At 37.7% G+C, this 16,606-nt stretch overlaps 3 protein-coding genes across 3 annotated transcripts in view; 2 read left to right on the top strand and 1 right to left on the bottom strand.

The window, feature by feature from the left end:
* LOC134821203 (uncharacterized) overlaps window positions 1–16,606 on the top strand; it is a 90,546-nt gene that overhangs the window by 23,271 nt on the left and 50,669 nt on the right. The window lies entirely within an intron of this gene.
* Window positions 2,539–8,740, bottom strand: LOC134820678 (sodium-coupled neutral amino acid transporter 9 homolog). Its single transcript, XM_063831190.1, has 13 exons — window positions 8,643–8,740; window positions 8,301–8,427; window positions 8,106–8,191; window positions 7,605–7,684; window positions 7,275–7,427; window positions 5,400–5,552; window positions 5,104–5,259; window positions 4,693–4,904; window positions 4,383–4,499; window positions 4,086–4,234; window positions 3,886–3,975; window positions 3,538–3,630; window positions 2,539–3,213 (listed from the first exon to the last, which is right to left on the bottom strand). Exons 1-13 carry the CDS (start codon window positions 8,726–8,728, stop codon window positions 3,123–3,125), a joined length of 1,593 nt encoding a protein of 530 aa, XP_063687260.1. The 5' UTR covers window positions 8,729–8,740; the 3' UTR covers window positions 2,539–3,122.
* On the top strand, window positions 11,077–15,730 carry LOC134821400 (uncharacterized). Its single transcript, XM_063832141.1, has 3 exons — window positions 11,077–12,260; window positions 15,348–15,415; window positions 15,561–15,730. Exons 1-3 carry the CDS (start codon window positions 11,077–11,079, stop codon window positions 15,728–15,730), a joined length of 1,422 nt encoding a protein of 473 aa, XP_063688211.1.

The raw sequence follows: 16,606 nt of genomic DNA, 5'->3' as shown, positions 1-16,606 counted from the left end.
TATCACTAGAACAAGCGGTCATGTGGGATGAGTCACACTTCGGAGGAGCTTCTTCGTCACCTTCCTCTCCCTCACTCTGTTCCACCATATCGTTCACGGCAGCGGAGTCGTACTTAAGGGCCACATCTTGGCACTGATAACAGCTTATAGCCTTGGTGCAAACCACAATACAACTTGCAGCTATTATAGCTAGTATTATTTTCATCTTCTGAACTTCTGACTACTGCAAATATGTTTGTAATTAATACTCACTAGATGTGAAGTATAATCGATCAAAGATATTAAATCATAAAACAATAGGTACTCGTACTTATATATCCAAATTAAGCTTTTCAATTTTATTTACTATCGATAAAAAACCTAAATCATAAATGGTATTAGTATTACTATTAGTATTAGTATAAGTTGGTTGTCACAAATAAGCAGTCGATCCTTGTGCAGACTCGAGCGTACTAAATTACTTTCAATTTAATGACTTATGTACACTCCATCTTCGAGATTTTACTAAAAAGGCCCCCGACAGTTAAAACCAACTTAAATCGATGTATTTTTGACACTGATTCCGAATCACCCCACATGCAGACATAGGGTTAAAATGCTCCCCTTGCGATATATCGGCGAAACACTGTCTCGATCATGTGATATGACCGTATAAGGAAGTTGGTCTCATTTCTCGTTATAGGCTGGGTTTCAGGTTAGGGTTTTAGCATATGCTTCAGTTAGCTGGATTGGGTTAGGGTTAGTATAGGGTTGGGATAAGATTTGAGGGTTCGTTAGGGTTTCGAATACTAGTCATTCTGATTCAGGGCCACCTAGAGAACGTGTTAAAAAGTCACGTGATAGTCAAGTGTAGAGTAATTAATCATCATTCGTACTGTAGTGGCGGAACTCCTGACTTACAATAGTAATACTAATTTAACCTCTAAAAAAATTCCATTTTGAGGAAAGAATAAAATGCAAAAAACACACAGTGAGTAAGTAAAAGGGAGAGATAGAGAGATAAGAGAGCACAGCTACAAAAAGGGAGAGAAAGGGAGAGAGAGGGCCGGAGAGAAAAATAATTAAACAGGTTACCTGGTTACCTCAGGCTTTTTCTGTCCATAATAATATAAACCAATTGGATATTCGGTGGGATGACAGGCTGAGCACCGCGAGCGTGCTAAATCACTCTTCAAACACCCACAATCGAATTATTAGTTTCTCTGAAGCATTGAAATTAGGCAGGAAGAAATTAAATTACAAATCTGAAAATATTCCTTTTTCATAGTCTTTAGCTAACATTTTTTCAACCTTTAGTCTAGCCAGTAGCCAAAGCGTTAGGAAGCCCTTTCGCAGGATCCCCAGCTTGGAATAATATTAATAACGGATTTCACGTTTTATATCGCGGGCTTATCACGCACGAGCGTCGAGCGTGCTATCGATGTATTTTCGGACGCTGATTCCGAATCACCGGCACCCCACAATCCACATGACACAGGGTTAAAATGTTCCCCTGGCAAGATATTGGCGAAAAACTGTCTCGATCACGTGATACGACCGTATAAGGAAGTTGATATAAATGTAAATCGCTCTGCAAAACACCCACAATCGAATTATTAATTTTTCTGAAGTATTCAAAGTAGGAATAGGAAGAAAAAAGGCAGGAAGAAATTAAAATTAAATTGCAAATCTTTAAAAAACATTCCTTTCTCGTAGTCTTCAGCTAACTAAAATCTTTTAGCAATTTTCATGAAATACGCACCAGCACTGTTATAGTTAAACGAAATTTTGTTTAAAAAACCCAAAATCGCTGTATTCAGGTGCCTTAAAAACCATGTTAAAATCGCTAGCTTTTTTGATTCATTCACGGCTTTAACGAATTGTAATCAGTTTTGGTTTATTACATCAATCACACTCTGTAAACATTTTTTTAGGTTGCTTTCGGGCCGATACTTAGTTCTTAGAGATAAGGGCGGTAGTTGATTCACGATGTCAGTCCTTTGCAGCTCGACGATGCCCAGTGGTGCATTTCGCCGATCAACCGAAGTGTGGTTGCTATCAGAATTGTAGTTTATAACCTTCCAGTTGGACTCGTCGACGGTATACCCAATACCAGTATGGTAGTGCATCGCGCTACAAGGGCGGTAGTTAGTCTCCAATTACAAATTAGCTGAAGTCTATCGAATCGTTATTGCCGAGTACAGCTGCCTCTGTAGTGCTCCTTTATCAATTTGAATTAATTAGTAATAGTATTACAATTGTAATAGTATTACAATTGTAAATGAATGGGAAAAGCGACCGATCTATTTCATTCTCGGTATGAATATGATCATTTTGCATTTGAGAACAGAAAATGGCAGCGGTCCACTCTACCCAATTAGAGTTCTGCTGAGCGTCATCCGACCGAAATCTAACTTCCAGCACCGCAATCGTCGATCGTGTCATATTTCAATACGTTATTTGATGTTTCTCAACATTCAGTTGTTATTCACACTCTGAGCAATCATAACAAATATTTCAGATTTCCACAAGTAAAACTCAATTTGTCTCGTCATTTTTGCGATGTTTGTCCAGTCTTGTTGTTCTTCACTGAATTGTACTGTTCAATGACTAATTCCCCTTAATAGCGACTAATAGTAATATAAAATGAAATGAAATAACAGAGAGAAACTTGTGTGTTTTGGCCTTTGTACTGTTAGTTGGGTATTCACTGTTTGGCAGGCACTTTTAAACAATAAAAACACAATATCTGATATCATAACAACTTAAAGTTAAAATGGAATGCTTATCGTCCAAACGTAATCAAGTATTAAAATGGATAAAAATCAAGTTACAAATGACAAAACAAAAATAAAATCCCCATAAAAATAGTAAATATTCTTCTGAATCTGAGCGTCAATTGTCAGTTCCCTTCCCAATCTTAGGAGCAAGTATAAAAACGGCGCAAGAAGCGGACTTTTCAATCTCATTCTTGGGTATTTTAATGATTCTTTAATCTTAATCTACTCGCAGAAATACCAATCCGCCAACATGTCTTGAACATAACAATTACAACATGGGTATCAAAATAACGATGTTGATCAGTTTCATATCAGCAACACATATTCCTTGACATTGCTTTATGAAGAACATTGTCTATCTTTTCATTTCAAGTAGTTAGAGAAAGTGAGAGGCTGAGAAGCCAGGTTGAGCAGACCCAGGAGAATAATGGAACCATGTCCAACAGCTGAGTACCTGTAATAATCAGGGTAATTAGGGGTAATTAGGGTATTTAGGGGTAATCCTGTAATAATCAGGGTAATTGCTTGAATCTGCTCCGTTGAGGGTAATCCTTAAAGTAGCCCAACTTTCTCAGCTGAATTGGTAATTCACATGCAGGCTAGTTGTACCACACCCCAATAGATCATCAAGTAAAAATTCCAAAAATATTTCAGCTTTTCAGATAAAAATACAAAATACATCTATACATTTGGTAAGGCGATTAAATTAAATTAACGCCCCAACATTAGATAAGATAACGATAAAAAATGTTGTAACTGGAGACTTGTTAGACCGTACCATGTCAGCTTGTTGTTTTTGTAGCAATGTAGCAGGTACACAAAGCAGGGGAAGAAGAACACGTACGCTAAACCCGCCACCGAACCCACGTACCTGATAACAGTACGTGATTGTATTGAGGTAGACTGTAAAGATAACAAATTAGACCTACCCCAGCCTTGTCGCCATGGTTACTGGAACCCTCAACAGGTTGTGCGGTGGTATACTCTTAATCAGCTATCTTAAGTGAACAAGCCTGGTACTTTGGATATCAAATATTTCTTAATGGATATGGAATCCTTCTTCATGCAGTGATACAGCGGTACTACCATATTTACACCGTGTTGGTACAATGTGTTTTTTACAAACCTGATCACTGTGTTTACTCGTGGGTAGAATATCGATATCAAGACACATATCAATATTGTCAATATGTTGAATACTATCACGTGCTTGTAGCTGAAATGTTATCAGTCAATCGCAGTAACAAAATATGCCAAAGAAACTGACCCAAAAATGTCTTCGAAAAGAAAATAACCTACAAAAAGGGTTGTTAAAGAGAAGCTAACCTGCAAAAAGGATCCTTGAAAATGCCGAGAAAGAGTTGTGACCTGAGCACGAAGTTAACAGTGGGGTAAACGGTGATAAGCTGAAGAATCTGGAAAAACTTCGCCACAAACACCATAAGATCATTAAGAGAGATGTTGTCAAACAGCAACTGAAATAAGTAAACCAGTTTATGATATCAATTATAATTTCTAATAACCTATTATCAGTAGAACAATTGGTGATACACTTGATTTTTAACATAGTAGTATTGAAAAAATAACTTAGTTAAAAGTGTATAACTTAGTAAACTTAGTAACCTGACTAGCTACATCTGAGATACAGGATTTCGCGAGAGGGAATGTGAGAATGAATAGAACTCCGACCAACCCGTACGTGAGTGCAACCATTGTGAACGCAACCGTCACGTCTCTTGTCTAGAAACACAAGATTTATAAACACAATATTAATTATAAATATTGTAAATGATATCATCGCGTCTCTTTTATAGAAACACAAACATTATAAGAACAGACAGTTCTTTTAATCAAGTATTTATTCAAATTTTTAAGTACAAATATTAAGAACTTAAACAAATACTTCTCTTTGTGGAAAACAGCTAAAACTCACATTATTTTTAGGGTTTTTATTATTTCTGACGAGTGCCACCACAGCGTTATGGATGAAGAACGAGAGGGTGAGTGTACCAGTTAGTTTGTTGAAGTCTATCATTGCCGGAGCAACATAAGATATATTGTCCTTGTCACCAACCGTGATATTGATACCCCACTCGAACGCTTTAGTTACAACGAATATCACTGCCATAGCAATACACACTACACCTGTTAATATTAAGTTAAGTTAATTTGAAGTACTTATTATCTGGACTAGAGTAGTTTTTACTCACTTTCTTATTAGAGTAATTCTTAGTTAACTTTAGTTAACTTTAGTTAACTTTATTTAACTTTATTTAACTTTATTTAACTTTAGTTAACTCTTAGATATCCAGTTCAGCAGTACAGTAGGCACCAAATAAATTACCTAGAGAATTGAACTTTGCGAGGATGGTAGCAGATTTGAGGCAGCAGAGCGGGAAGATAATGATAACAAGGTAGATAGGTACAGTGTTAGAAGTCCACAAACCCCAGTCAGATTCAGATGTGCCTACAAGACTTGTGTTGTACGTGTCGCACACCGCTGAAGAGTTAATATGAGGCAACTGTGATTGTGAAATGAACACAACAAATCAACATTACAAGTTACTATACTTAACAATACAATTTGATTTTCCCAAAATGTTCTGAGAAATGTAAAATATAAAATATTCAAGTACTGACCTCCACTGTTGGATAAGTTGTGGTAATGAAAGGTCCCGGCGGCCATGTTGCCCAGTGCGATGCCAGTGCCGTATGTGAAGTTACTCAGAAGGATCCAGAATATCACTAGAGCCCCCAAAAAAGAGGCAGATCCTGCTGAGAGGGCTATCTGGGCTGAAATAAAATTGTGCTAAGCTTTGTGTGCTGCACTTGTGATATGATATGATCGATGTAATAATATATATATATAATATATTATATATATATATTTCATGGCTGGACTTCTACACAATAAAAGAAAGCGGTTGTGATTAGATCTTCGAAAGTCTTTGCATCGTTTATTTACATCAATTCTGAGAAATTATATCATTAAAGTAACTACAACAAATACGAATCATATACAATTGAGAATAAATACAAACTAAAAGCAGTGGGAAAATCTGATGAACTGAAATTTAAAAAAGAAACTGAAAGCCGTTAAAAATGTACTCTTATCTTATCTCTTATCTAAATACTGATAACTGATTCTCGGAAAATCACTTAAAATCACAACAAAAACCTGTAAAATTTATACTTAAGTAAAAAATGTTATATGCACGTCTCTGGAATAATGGTATAACTAAATAAAATCTACAAAATATACTAAAACTAAAACTAAGCTCCGGCAGATTTAAAAAGTAGATGGTTACTATCAAGGGTGTTCATACCCCCAAACCGTTCAAGGGTTTTCAATTGGGTCTGGTAGAACCCCTCTCTAGCTTCCTTAGCCTTTTCTTTGTCTGCTTTACTAATATTAGGCTCAAATACTAAAGCGTCTACTATAATGACAGAAAGGTGCTTACTGAGTGAGGAATTATAGGAGGCTATGGTACTAAAATCTAAATCATGATCAATATCTAAAAAATGGTTAACTAATTTACAACTTCTTATACCTTTCTTTATGTGACTCTTATGGTTAGAGAATCTCTTAGGGAGATTTGAGGTAGTATAACCGACATACGACTGTTTACAAGTCTTACACTCCATTAAATAAATGAGGTTATAACTCTGACAAGATATATACTTAGTTATAGGGAAAACTTGTTTAGAATGGTGACTACTAAAATTGGAACAGGGGGACAGGAAATTTTGCTTACAAACATAACATTTACCACAAGCATGGCACCCTGGGTCGACAGCCCCGGGAACCGCCCTTAGACTTTCGGAGTCTGGTTCCTGGATCTGGCTTGCAGTTGTTTCTCTCTCATTATCACAGTTTAAAGTTCCACTGGCACGGTACTTATTGTGTACAAGCATGCCACCGATAGTTTGATTCTTTCGATGACTCACGAATACACTGTCCGCACGTACCAGCTTCTTCAGGGCCGGATCAAGGTTGAGAAGGTGCTTATACTTATGGATAATGCCCCCCATGTTGGGAAGTGCTGGATTTTGATCCATCACCATGGGTATTAAACAGGCAGTCGACTCATCCTTGTCTTTCAGGGTATACAAGTTTTTCCTATTAGCTATATCACTAAATTTGTTAAAGGCATCTTCTATAATACTGGAATGATAACCTCGGGCTAGAAGGTAACGTGTATATATATTTATTATGTTGATTTGTTATATTGCGCGCATACTTCTACAAATATAATATCGCCGTTTCCAATAAAATTCCCGGAAGACCCTTTAGCAGGATATGTCTCAGTTTGCTAATTATAGAAAAATATCAATGTTGTATTAATAACATTTTTCGATGTGATCGGGTGATGACGATAACGAAAGAACTAAATCCAATCTAAAGTTAAACGATCATTCATAAATGAGTAGTAATTCCCAGGAGAGTTGCAATCCCCTTTGGAGTTGTACAAAATGATCTTACAATTATAAGATCAAGCAATTAAATAATCTAACCGGCAGGCGAGGGCATGTAATACTCGATCACATCCACAAATTCTATAGGAGAGTTCTTGAAGGTATCAAGAAGTTGAATATCCATTGTGATTTGAACCGTAATAACAGCAGTGTAACATGTAACTAGCCCAACTCCTAACACTATCAAACTTCCTGATAAATATAGCAAAGTTATACAATAATTAGAGATATTACACATTACAATCATTTTATATTTCAGGATATGCAAGCAGTTCAACTCATAATATCTTAATATAAAATAAAGGAAAGTAAAAGTAAATAATAACTTATCGTAAATAGAATAACATTTAAATATTGTGCAAGAAATACCCAGTATGATTCCAGCGTGTAGCATTGCAGCGGGCATACATAGCAGAGATGTGCCCAACATAGTGTTCCACAGTGAGAATCTGTATAAATGTAGAATGTAATGTAGAATGTATAGATGTAGAATGTATAGATGTAGAATGTATAGATGTAGAATGTATAGATGTAGAATGTATAGATGTAGAATGTATAGATGGACAATGTATAGATGTACAATGTACAGATGTACAATGTACAGATGTACCATCTATATATGTACAATGTATAGATGTACAATGTATATACTATCTTACTATATATGTACATTGTACATTTTACAAATAATAACATTACTGCTGTACACATTTTTTCAAAAATACGATATTATTATTATTGTACACATCAAAAATAATATGATAGCATTATTGGCCAAAAATTCATTGCACACAGGTCTGAGCTTATTGCTCAGTCACTTTTGGCTTGACTCGGAAACTTGCTTTTATCACCAATTATTGGATAACTTACATGGTAACCATGGAGCTCTGTTTCTGTCCCCTGACTATTGGAACCACAGTGAAGAATTCAGGGGGTATCATGTGATCTGGTACAAGCTGAAAATGGGGGAACAATGTGAATCTGTGATTTATTGAAGACGGGGGAAAACTGAGTACAAAAAAATAAGGAGACTTTAAAAAACGAGCAAGCAAATAAGAAGCTGACCATGGTCATAGGGGGAGCCAAGCGCTGATAGTATCTATAGCGCTGTAGTCTGCTAAGTTTCTCGGGGTCAATACCATGTTGTACCGAGTAATTGAAGGGTCTTCTCCACAGTGGTTCATCTTCGTACCTGATGGAGAACTGTTTAATAAGTACAGTCTGGGAACTGTAGTATGTACGGTCAGAAAAGTGTAGTACGGTCAGAAAAGTGTAGTACGGCCAGCAAAACTGTAGTACGGTCAGAAAACTGTAGAGCGTACCGTCTGATCATTTTACAGACAGTAACCTTTAGTAGGTACGATATCGGAACTTTAAAACGTACAATTTGGGAACGTTAGTACGTACGGTCTGGGGACTTTAGTGCTGGTGCTGAAGGACTGTGAACTCAACAAGGGCTGCTCTTCTTCGGCATCTGTGTTTATTTCAACCATCTACTTTATAAAAGGGAAGTTGATTAATTTACAGTCATGTTTTCAATAACTCCTATAAATTTAAAATCAGATATTAAATCAGTGGACCAACTTGGTTATAATAATATTGAGCTTTACTTATAGACTTGGATACTGAGTCATACTTGATTTTGTCCTGTCACAACATTATTAAGCTAGGAGATTATTTGATTAAAAAACAAGAGGTCAATATAGTTAAGTAAGTAAATTGGCAGAGTTAGGAAAATTGGAGCGGGGAAGAACCCGGTCCAAGTCAATCTCAGCTAAGGCTCATTTAACAGACTGACAAATAACGTCGCTGATTCGGCTTGAATGAAATTACTTCAAACAGAAATGTTAAGTTCCGAACAGACTGTTTTAGCAACAATCTAGTAATCTAGTGGAAGTTCGTAATATGTGAACATTTGTTTAGTTAGAATTGCAGTAGTAGAAGAAGAATGTAGTAGTAGGAGAGGAAGTTTTCAAACAAAAAGTTTGCGGATATTATTACGATGCCACAATATCTTTCTAAAAAGATAGAGTTTCCAACCGAAATATTTTCATTAGGACGAAGAACAGAACAAACCAGAACAAAAATGTTGTGAAAATTAAGAAATGAAGGAAAGATAAGACGAGCAAGCTATCAGATATTTTATCAGGTAATATGATCCCTGCACGTCAGAAAAACAGCAGTATTACATCAACTGTATCATGATATACATGTGAAATACAGGGCCTAACATGGGGCCTAAATCTTACTATTAGTAAGTTTTCAGGGCACCTTAGGTTACAAGATCTGATTTATCATTTAACAATCTAAGACCATCATTTCAATTGTAGCGTACAGCATAATTCAAGACAATACACTACTACATCTCGACTAATGAATACTCTCCGCAACAAACAAGATTTTCGTCTCCGTTACACCACCCACCACTGTTACATCAGACAGTCAAAATAAAAACTAGCACACTAGGAACAGGTTTCATAAGACTGCTACAACTAGACAACTGGTTATTTTATCTCTTTTTGTAAATTGGTTATTAGAACCACCGGAATCGTGTCCGGGGTAAAAACAACTGGTAAACTAAACCATTAACTAACACCCAATTGTGAGATGAGTCTCTGGCAGATGATTCTGTTAATGATTAACAGTTGTAGCTAATTAGAGTTGTAGCTTCTCAGATGACCGAGATACGAAGTATAACGAGTTTATTCATTATGTGCGATCAGGTGATTGGTTTACCTAATAACATGATTAGGTGACCCCGTTAAACATTATGGGAATTGTTAAGAATGCCTAATTAAGGTATCGTGTCCCGGTGTCACATAATCACCCAGTCAATTTTGTTAACGAGATACAAAAAATGCTTGAAAACTAAAATATTGCCATCTGCAAAGCAACAAATCTCAAATATAAAACACGGTGGAGGTATAAAACCCAACGTTTGCAGTTTGCACATTGACTCCCCCCCCCCCCCCCCCAGAGCCCCTGCCCCTGCAGTACTTGATAGCAATAATTTGATGAGCTACTGCAGCTAGTAAGATTACTTTACATTTTACAGGGTCCCACCCAGACCGAGGCCGAGGACTCAGTAGACCCCTGGTACTTTAGTTTAACCATTTCACATTTGCATCTGACTCCACCGTGAACTGCATAATCAATAAAACGTCACGCAGCATGCAAACTATGGCAGGGGAAAACTCGGCTACTTCTAAATGGGATCGAAAAATTTGCAGACACAAACAATTTAAGTGTTTAATATAGAAGATCAATTATTAAATTAGCAGCATTCACTCACATTAGTCATTACTAATTCATACTGGTCAAGTTATTGAGTACACAATGATTAACACTTGGTGAGCTTGTTGGCAGGAATATCGTTGGAAAGGAATCAGCTGAGGTACATTATATAGAAACTCCATGAGGTAAACTATAAAACTAAAGGAAATACACCAATATAGTGACAAGACAATAAGCTATTGACAATAACCTTGGCAATGACCCAAATAGAAACACACATCGTCCAAAATTAACTGCATCGGATAGGCCCGATGTAGTAGCTGCCGTTTTTAAATTACACTTAGAAGCATTAAAAGTTGATCTTAAGAAAATGTTTGGTAAACAATTAGCTAACATCCATGTAATAGAATATCAGAAACGTGGCTTGCCTCATGCGCATATCCTTATTTGGTTGGTGAACGAGGCAAAAGTTAGAACAGTAGAGGAGTTAGATAGCTTGATTAGTGCTGAAATTCCTGATCCTAATGTATTTCCACGATTGCACGAAATAGTAACTTCGTGTATGCTACACGGCCCTTGCGGTTTGGTGAAACCTAACGCATCATGTATGGAAAATGGTAAATGCACAAAGAAGTTTCCTAAAGATTTCCAAGAGGAAACGGTCATGGATGTTAATGGATACCCATTGTATAAACGCCCAAACAACGGTAGGATGGTGATGAAAAATGGTGTACCGCTTGACAATAGATACGTAGTACCGTACTGTCCTTACTTATCACTGAAGTATAATGCCCACATCAACGTAGAAGCCTGTACATCCATAAAATCTATTAAGTACATTTTCAAGTATGTTTACAAAGGTCATGACTGTGCGAGAATTGAGACAACTGAAAGAGATCCCACCTCTCGGGACGAGATTAAGAAATACATTGATACCAGATACGTGAGTGCACCGGAGAGTGTGTGGAGACTCAGTGGATTTGATGTGTGCGATAAGAGCCACACTGTTGTGAGATTAGACATACACGAACACCTCCATCAGAGTGTCACTTTTAGAGAGGGTGCTGATATTGATGGGGTGTTGGAGCGAGATCACAGTACGAAGTTGACAGCTTGGTTTGAGTTGAATGAGAGAACTCCTGAGGCACGACAGTATTTGTATAATGAGATACCTAAGCACTATAGGTGGGACCAGAAAAACAAGAAGTGGATTAAACGAGTGAAGTCGGGTGCTGCGGTGATAGCAAGAATCTACAGTGTAGGTCCCAGGCAGCGGGAGAAATTTTACTTGAGAATGTTACTGCTTCATGTGCGCGGTGCGAGGTCGTTTCGTGAGATGAAAGTGTACGATGATGTGAGGTATGATACGTACGAGGAGGTGTGTCGTGAGAGAGGTCTGTTAACTGATGACACAGAGTGGAAGAGAACACTGGAGGAAGCGTGTGGGATAGCTACGTGTAGGCAGATAAGAGAGCTTTTTGTGACGATATTAGGCTGTTGTGAGCCGAGTAATCCTAGAGAACTGTGGGATGACTTCCAGGAACAGATGTATGAGGACTATGTGAATATCCATAATTTACCTCCTGATAGGGCGGTACATTATGCCCTTAGAGACATCAATCATTCACTGCTTGCAAATTACCGTGTTTCTGTCACAACTTTTAATATAGACTTACTCGAAAACTGGGAAGATTTGCCCTCACTTGACGAGGCTGAGCACGACTATATAGATGTTGCTGCTGAGGCTGATAGATTTGACACCATGTATAGTCGACTTAATGATGAACAAAGGTTTATAGTAGATTCAATTATTCACGAACTTACACTGCATGGTTCAGCACCTAGCTCCGACAGGGTACGTGCCTATTTCATAGACGCTCCTTGTGGTACCGGTAAAACGTTTGTCTTTAACACTCTTATTGCAAAAGCACTTGCATTGGACCATAAAGTATCCTCTTGTGCCTGGACCGGGATAGCTGGTAATCTGCTTAGATTCGGCCGCACTGTCCACAGTTTATTCAAGCTTCCAGTCCCAATCCTTGAAACGTCGACTTGCAATATAACACCTTCATCAAAGCAAGCTGCTTTTATAAGATCTTTAAGTGTAATCTTTATCGACGAGGCGTCCATGATACCAAAACATGCTCTCTCAGCTATTGATTTAATGCTCAGGGACATAACAAACAACACAGTTCCATTTGGAGGTAAACTTTTGCTTTTTGCTGGGGACTTTCGACAAACATTACCGGTTACCCCTAGAGCACAGCCTGCTGGAATATTGGAAAACTGTATAAACAAATCACCTTTATGGGAGCACATTACTCAATTACAGTTGACACAGAACATGCGTGCGAGGCCTGGAGAGCGTGAGTTTTGTGAATGGTTGATTAAATTAGGTGATGGGAAACTTAGGTCGGACCTCCCCGATGCTTTACCCAGTCAAATCGATATACCTGATCAATGTAACATAACATCCGGTGTAGTAGACGCTATCTATCCTGATTTTAACGTAGATAGATCTAAGAGCATTATATTGACACCGAAAAACGTTGATACACATGTCATTAACAGGGACACTTTAGCTAAATTTAAACCTGAGGAACAGAGTAGGTCGTACTTTAGTTCAAATGTATATGTTGAGGATGAGGGTAATGAGGTAAATAACATGTCTGTTGAGTTTCTACACTCTCTAACGCCTAGCGGCTTGCCTTTGCATGAACTTGAGCTGAAAATTGGGTGCCCAATCATGCTTCTAAGGAATTTGGATGTCAAGAACGGTCTATGTAATGGCACAAGGCTTATTGTTAGGCATTTGGGCGATAGGTGCATAGCAGCGGACATAATATCCGGATCTGAGGCTTCAATAGGACGTCAAGTATTGATACCCCGCGTGAAACTGATCACGTCTGATATAACAATACCGTTCAAGTTCCAACGGACCCAGTATCCGGTCCGCCTGGCGTACTGCATGACCATCAATAAGAGCCAAGGCCAAACATTCAACAAAGTAGGACTGTATTTACCTCAACCCGTGTTCTCACATGGCCAACTGTATGTAGGCTTTTCGAGGGGTAAATGTTTTGAAGACATTTATCTGCAATTGAAAAATACTGTATTTCAATACACAACCGAAAATCAGGCAGTTACAGTTAACGTTGTATTCGAGGTTAAATAGCTTTTCTCTTTATATGCACTTTTAGCTCATGGAATGAGGGGTGACAGTTGCTTTTTGCCAGTTACTCTCATTAATTTTATCTTTTTATAACACAGTAGCAATAAACAGTAGCAAATAACAGTAATTTACTATTATTTATTAACAATTATACAATGAGAGGTGACAGTTGCTTTTTGCCAGTTACTCTCATTAATTCTATAACACCGTAGCAATGAACAGTAGCAAATAACAGTAATTTACTATTATCTATTTTAACAATTATACAATGAGAGGTGACAGTTGCTTTTTGCCAGTTACTGATCTCATTAATTTTATAACACAGTAGCAATAAACAGTTGAGATTTAACGTCGCAGAACATATTTTGTACCATATTACTGTACCGCATAACTGAGCTATAAGCTGGAACTGGTGTAGATCCTTGGCTTTCAGAAATAGAATTTGATAAAAGGGGAATTGCAATTCCTGCTTCGTTTCTTTTTCCAAAGCCTATGGTAACTATTGGGCTGAGTATCATAAATAGATTTATATATATATCACCGAACTAAAAATGCATGGATGAGATTTATATTTTACTTTTATGTTTGAGACTATTTAAGTTTGCACCAGAGTTTGCGCCAGAGTTAGCACCAGCCTCAGACTTTGATACAAATTAAATAATTTAATAAACATTTGGTTGGGAGGGGAGGAAGTTGACTGGAAGGACAGATCAATTTACATACAAAACGACTACTGCTCGAGGAGCACATTCCTTTTAGTGCCACTCAAATTTCGACGAGGCCAGTACGACATAAATTTCAAATCTACATATGTTTCCTGATTATTTGCATCAAAAATTCGACGATAATTTTTAAAAACAGGCAGGCTAGAAGGAGTGTAAACGACGGCTCAGAATCCCAACGGCTGAGACTATAATAGTATTTATCTTTCATATAAACCTATATTTGTTGATTTAAGTTAAATACTATTGGATACGTGAGGGCACTCCGAATAAAATTGCTCACCTAATGCGAATTTTGACTAAGCGGGTAAATACTCTACCCTTTTTTAACTGCGGCAGTGAAATCCCGGCCGAAGGCCGGGTTACACTAGTACACCAATATAGTGACAAGACAATAAGATTGGAGCATAACCAAACATAAACATGTGATATGGTAAGATATGAAATGGTTACATTTGATTTCGTAAAATGTGATAAAATGGTAACATCTTTAAAGATATGATCCACATTACAATATGTGCACGTCATGACATTACATCATATGCTGCACTTACACACTAACAGGTGAAGTTTACACACAGGACCAGGAGTGTGTTGTTACACGTATTGTTAGTATGTCGGGTGTTGTTATACCAGTGTTAGTGGGTGTTGTTATTGTGGGGTTCATCTTGCTCATCATGTGTCTCTGTAGTAATAAGAACAAGGGTTCTACTGTTGTTAGATACGATCCATCCAGGTGAATAATTATTTATTTACTCAGTTACTCACTTGAGTATTACCCCCCCTGAGTAATACTCAGTTACTAAGTTACTAAGTTATTCAGTAACTAGGTGATTTATTCACTAGGTAATTAGATAACTAAGTAACTGGGTTAATTAGTCATTTAGTCACTAGATTACTCGGTCACTAGATTACTCGGTTGCTAAATCTAGGTGACGTGAGTGATAACAGGAACCTAGTTTTCTGATTCAGCAAATATTTCAGAGAACCGACCGAGGGTCACTCTTACGGAGGGTACGGGGGGAACACAGACGCAATATGGGACTACTCAGGTATAATATTTGTGAGCCAAGACCGGATAGCTGTTGTTACATTGCGTACGCCATGGGTTTGTACTTGTTCATAAGATTACCATAACCTTGTGGTCTGTATTTCCCAATGTAGTAGAAGCAGTAATAACATTGACTAACGCACCAGGACCAGATAACAGTACACACATCCTGCTGGAGATGAGGAGAAAGAGGTTAGCAGCGGACATGACCCACCACGTCGCTGACGAAGAGGCGGTGCACGTTACCAGTGGGAACAGCGCGCTGAGTAGGGACAGTAATCTAGACTCTGTTGAGGAGCCTCGTGAACACGTGTGAAACTTATAGACTGCTGCACACAGTGACAAATAGTTGTTTTATATGTGAAATAGGGGCATCAGTCTTCGAGATACTCTCAATATGAAAAATAACTCTTGCCACATGTGTTCACGTGGTTTGGATTTGTGATTCAGTCCTTTTTTTGAGTTCAGTATATTGTCTGTTGTTATTTACTACATCATTTCTTAAAGGACGTTATGTTAATGAGTAGCAAAATTCATAGATCAAGATGTTAAGAGCTAATGCTGAACTCTGACTCCAGTCATGCCTCCCCAAACTAGTCAAGATGCAAGAGGAACTTCAGTAACGAGTATCACCATAGTAAGTGGGCCTTGATGTGTCAGACACATTGCATTTAATTAATTAAGTTTAATATTGCTACTTCAGTGAAGGAACTCTTAATGCCCATCTCTTATATAATATATTATAGAAAGTGCAACAATAACATTATTTCAAGACCTCAACTCTGCCTCAAGACATGGATCTCGGTATAGTTATTATGCTTTCTATTTGTCACATACTGTTAACGTTTCATCTCCTCTTTTTCAACATGGCCCCCAAATCCTGGAAAGCTCTTCACAAAGGTGTCGACAAACTGGCAAACAAAGTCAGCGACTTGGTGAGTCAGTTGCTTGTACTACACCTAATTGCAGATGTTTATTGTTTACGTCAGTTGGCCACTATGACGGCACTACTGGGTCAAATTGGTGAAGTTGTCGGTCACCCACTATGACACATTAAACTTCCGTCGTCCAATTAGAGTGTTAACCTTTGCTTCTAATTGAATTATTTGGCTTTATAACCTGGGGTTGCAGATAATTCACGTATGCGAGATTTTACAGAAGTTAAAATAACGGAACTTTAAGTAAATCACCA

This window comes from Bolinopsis microptera, chromosome 9 (genome assembly GCF_026151205.1).
Source record: "Bolinopsis microptera isolate Bmic1 chromosome 9, MBARI_Bmic_1.0, whole genome shotgun sequence".
NCBI lineage: Eukaryota > Metazoa > Ctenophora > Tentaculata > Lobata > Bolinopsidae > Bolinopsis > Bolinopsis microptera.
This window is presented reverse-complemented; position numbering and strand designations above follow the sequence as displayed.